This window comes from Salpingoeca rosetta (genome assembly GCF_000188695.1).
Source record: "Salpingoeca rosetta unplaced genomic scaffold supercont1.23, whole genome shotgun sequence".
Taxonomy (NCBI): Eukaryota; class Choanoflagellata; order Craspedida; family Salpingoecidae; genus Salpingoeca; species Salpingoeca rosetta.
The window spans coordinates 846,581-848,790 of NW_004754911.1; the positions used below are offsets into that span (position 1 = coordinate 846,581).

General features: G+C 56.1%; 2 protein-coding genes across 2 annotated transcripts in view; both read left to right on the forward strand.

The window, feature by feature from the left end:
- PTSG_12728 (uncharacterized protein) overlaps window positions 1–227 on the forward strand; it is a gene marked incomplete at its 3' end in the record, with an annotated part of 9,109 nt that extends 8,882 nt beyond the window's left edge. Inside the window, exon 5 of the mRNA XM_004990645.1 lies at window positions 165–227. Coding sequence (XP_004990702.1) covers window positions 165–227 — 63 coding nt within the window. The remainder of the gene's footprint in view (window positions 1–164) is intronic.
- Window positions 228–565: 338 nt separating this feature from the next.
- PTSG_08451 (parvulin-type peptidyl-prolyl cis-trans isomerase) lies at window positions 566–1,937 on the forward strand. The gene is made up of 5 exons (XM_004990646.1): window positions 566–727; window positions 898–1,017; window positions 1,260–1,298; window positions 1,427–1,495; window positions 1,663–1,937. Exons 1-5 carry the CDS (start codon window positions 599–601, stop codon window positions 1,753–1,755), a joined length of 450 nt encoding a protein of 149 aa, XP_004990703.1. The 5' UTR covers window positions 566–598; the 3' UTR covers window positions 1,756–1,937.
- The last annotated feature ends 273 nt before the right edge of the window (window positions 1,938–2,210 follow it).

Here is a 2,210-nt window from a genome sequence, read left to right on the forward strand (position 1 = left end):
GAGTGTGAGTGTGTATTGTGGTGGATGACGCGTTCACACACCTACTTCTGTGCTGATGATAGCACAAACGGCACAATCTCACATGCTTGCGCTAACCACTCCCCACCACCTTATCCTACCATCTCACCCCCTCTCGCCCCTGCACACATCACAGGTGCTTGAAGTCGAACACGAAGGAGGATCTGCTGAAGCTGCTCGACTGGTCGTTCAACCGCCAGGCCCTCTGATACCACCCATCACACACACACACACACACACACACACACACACACACACACACACACACACACACATTGACAATGGCGCACGTTGACACAACTGTCGCCTTCCTTGAGGCGCATACCCACGCGCACCAACAGGCTGCGTGTCCTGTTCTTTCTTCCTTCTTGTACATATATGCTCGCAAGTAAACGCCCGTTCCATTCACGCAGAGGCACCAGAGATAGAGCGACAGGGAGACACAGAGACAGGGAGGTTGAGAGAGGGAGAGAGACAGAGGCAGAGAGTCACAGACGGAGACACAGAGAGACACAAACAAACCAAACAACAACAACAACATTAACACACACACAAACGCAGCACAACAAACACAGCAGCCATGGGGAAGAAAGGAGGTGGAAAGAAGGGAGGCAAGGCGAGCGGCGATGGCAGCGGTGGAGGAGGAGGGGATGCCAAGAGCAAAGGCAAAGGCAGTGGCGGCAAGAAGGGCGCAGGCACCAACGTGGAGGTGAGCACACGTGTACGCATGTGGGCGCATGTGCGTCTGTGTGAGATGGGCAAGTGCGAGGTGATGTGACCTTGTGCGTTGATGTGAGCTGATGTCACCCACGTATGCGTCTCCAACGCCTTCGCCCCACCAACGATGCCCGTGCCTCCACGCCCCCCGCCCCGACACAGGTGCGGCACATCCTGTGCGAGAAGCACTCTAAGGCCATGCAAGCACTGGAACAGCTGCGGCAGGCCTACAAGCCCGCCGACGGCGGGAAGCCACAAACAGGCTACTCCACTTGGATCAAGGTGTGCGTGTGCGTGAATATGTGTATGTGTGAGTGCGTGCGTGTATGTGTGAGTGAGTGAGTGAGTGTGCGTGTGTGTGTGTGTGTGTGCGTGAGTGAGAGTGTGTGTGTATGTGTGAGTGTGTGTGTGCGTGAGTGAGTGTGCACTACCATTTCCACTACCTCCCACCCCTCTGTTATCCCTCACTCCACGTTCGCCTTCCCCTCCCTTCTGTTCCCCTCCATCGCACGGCTCTGTGTCAGGTTGCATCGGAGTTCAGCGAGGACAAGGCCAAGTCAGGGGTAAGTAAGCACTGATGCATGCTGGCAACCTTCGAAGCTGTTCTTGAAGCCTATCCTCGCACGCCAACGACACACCAACGTCACTCACACGCTCACATGTCTGTATCGTCACCACCTCATGTACACAGGGCAACCTTGGATGGATGGCGAGAGGGTCTATGGTTGGACCTTTCCAGGACGCCGCATTTGCACTTGAGGTACACCGCACACGGTCTTTGCCATTGCGCCCTGCCCAGCCTCTGTGCACCACACACACACACACACACACACACACACACACACACACACACACACACACACACACACACACACACACACACACACACACACACACACACACACACACACACACCACGTGTGACAGGTCTCCAAGCCAAACGGCCCTGTCATCTTCACAGATCCCCCCGTGAAGACCAAGTTTGGCTATCACATCATCATGGTCACCAACAAGAAGTGATGAGGACGATGCAGCTGCACCTGCTGTGCATGCACGACTCCCCCTGGCACACGCACGGGCGGCGGCTTGCACACAGAGATGCGCGCACACACACGCGCGCGCGCACACACACACACACACAGACAGATACAGACACACTCACTCACTCTGACACTCACACACGCACACACACACACACACACAGGCACACACACACACAGAGACATGCACAGAGAGACTCGGCCTCAGTGACACACAGCGACACACACAAACACAATGACGGTCGGTGCTTTTATGTCTCGTGTGTGGGTGGGCCCCTCTTTGCGCGCTCAACCCAATCTGGTAAAAAGAAAAGAACAGAGAGAGTGCCGGGTTCGGGGACAGCGTCATTCTATATCAGCCGACCGCGTGGTGGGGGGGGGGGCTGAGGAGGAGGCAGAACAAGAGAATGACAGGTGGGGTTGAGTGGCGGCGTG

What these genes read in the sequence shown, in the direction of transcription:
- PTSG_08451 (XM_004990646.1), top strand. Translation starts at nt 599, where the DNA reads ATGGGGAAGAAAGGAGGTGGAAAGAAGGGAGGCAAGGCGAGCGGCGAT. An exon ending in GCGCAGGCACCAACGTGGAG is followed by an intron (nt 728 to 897) that starts GTGAGCACACGT and finishes GCCCCGACACAG; the next exon opens with GTGCGGCACATCCTGTGCGA. An exon ending in AGGACAAGGCCAAGTCAGGG is followed by an intron (nt 1,299 to 1,426) that starts GTAAGTAAGCAC and finishes TCATGTACACAG; the next exon opens with GGCAACCTTGGATGGATGGC.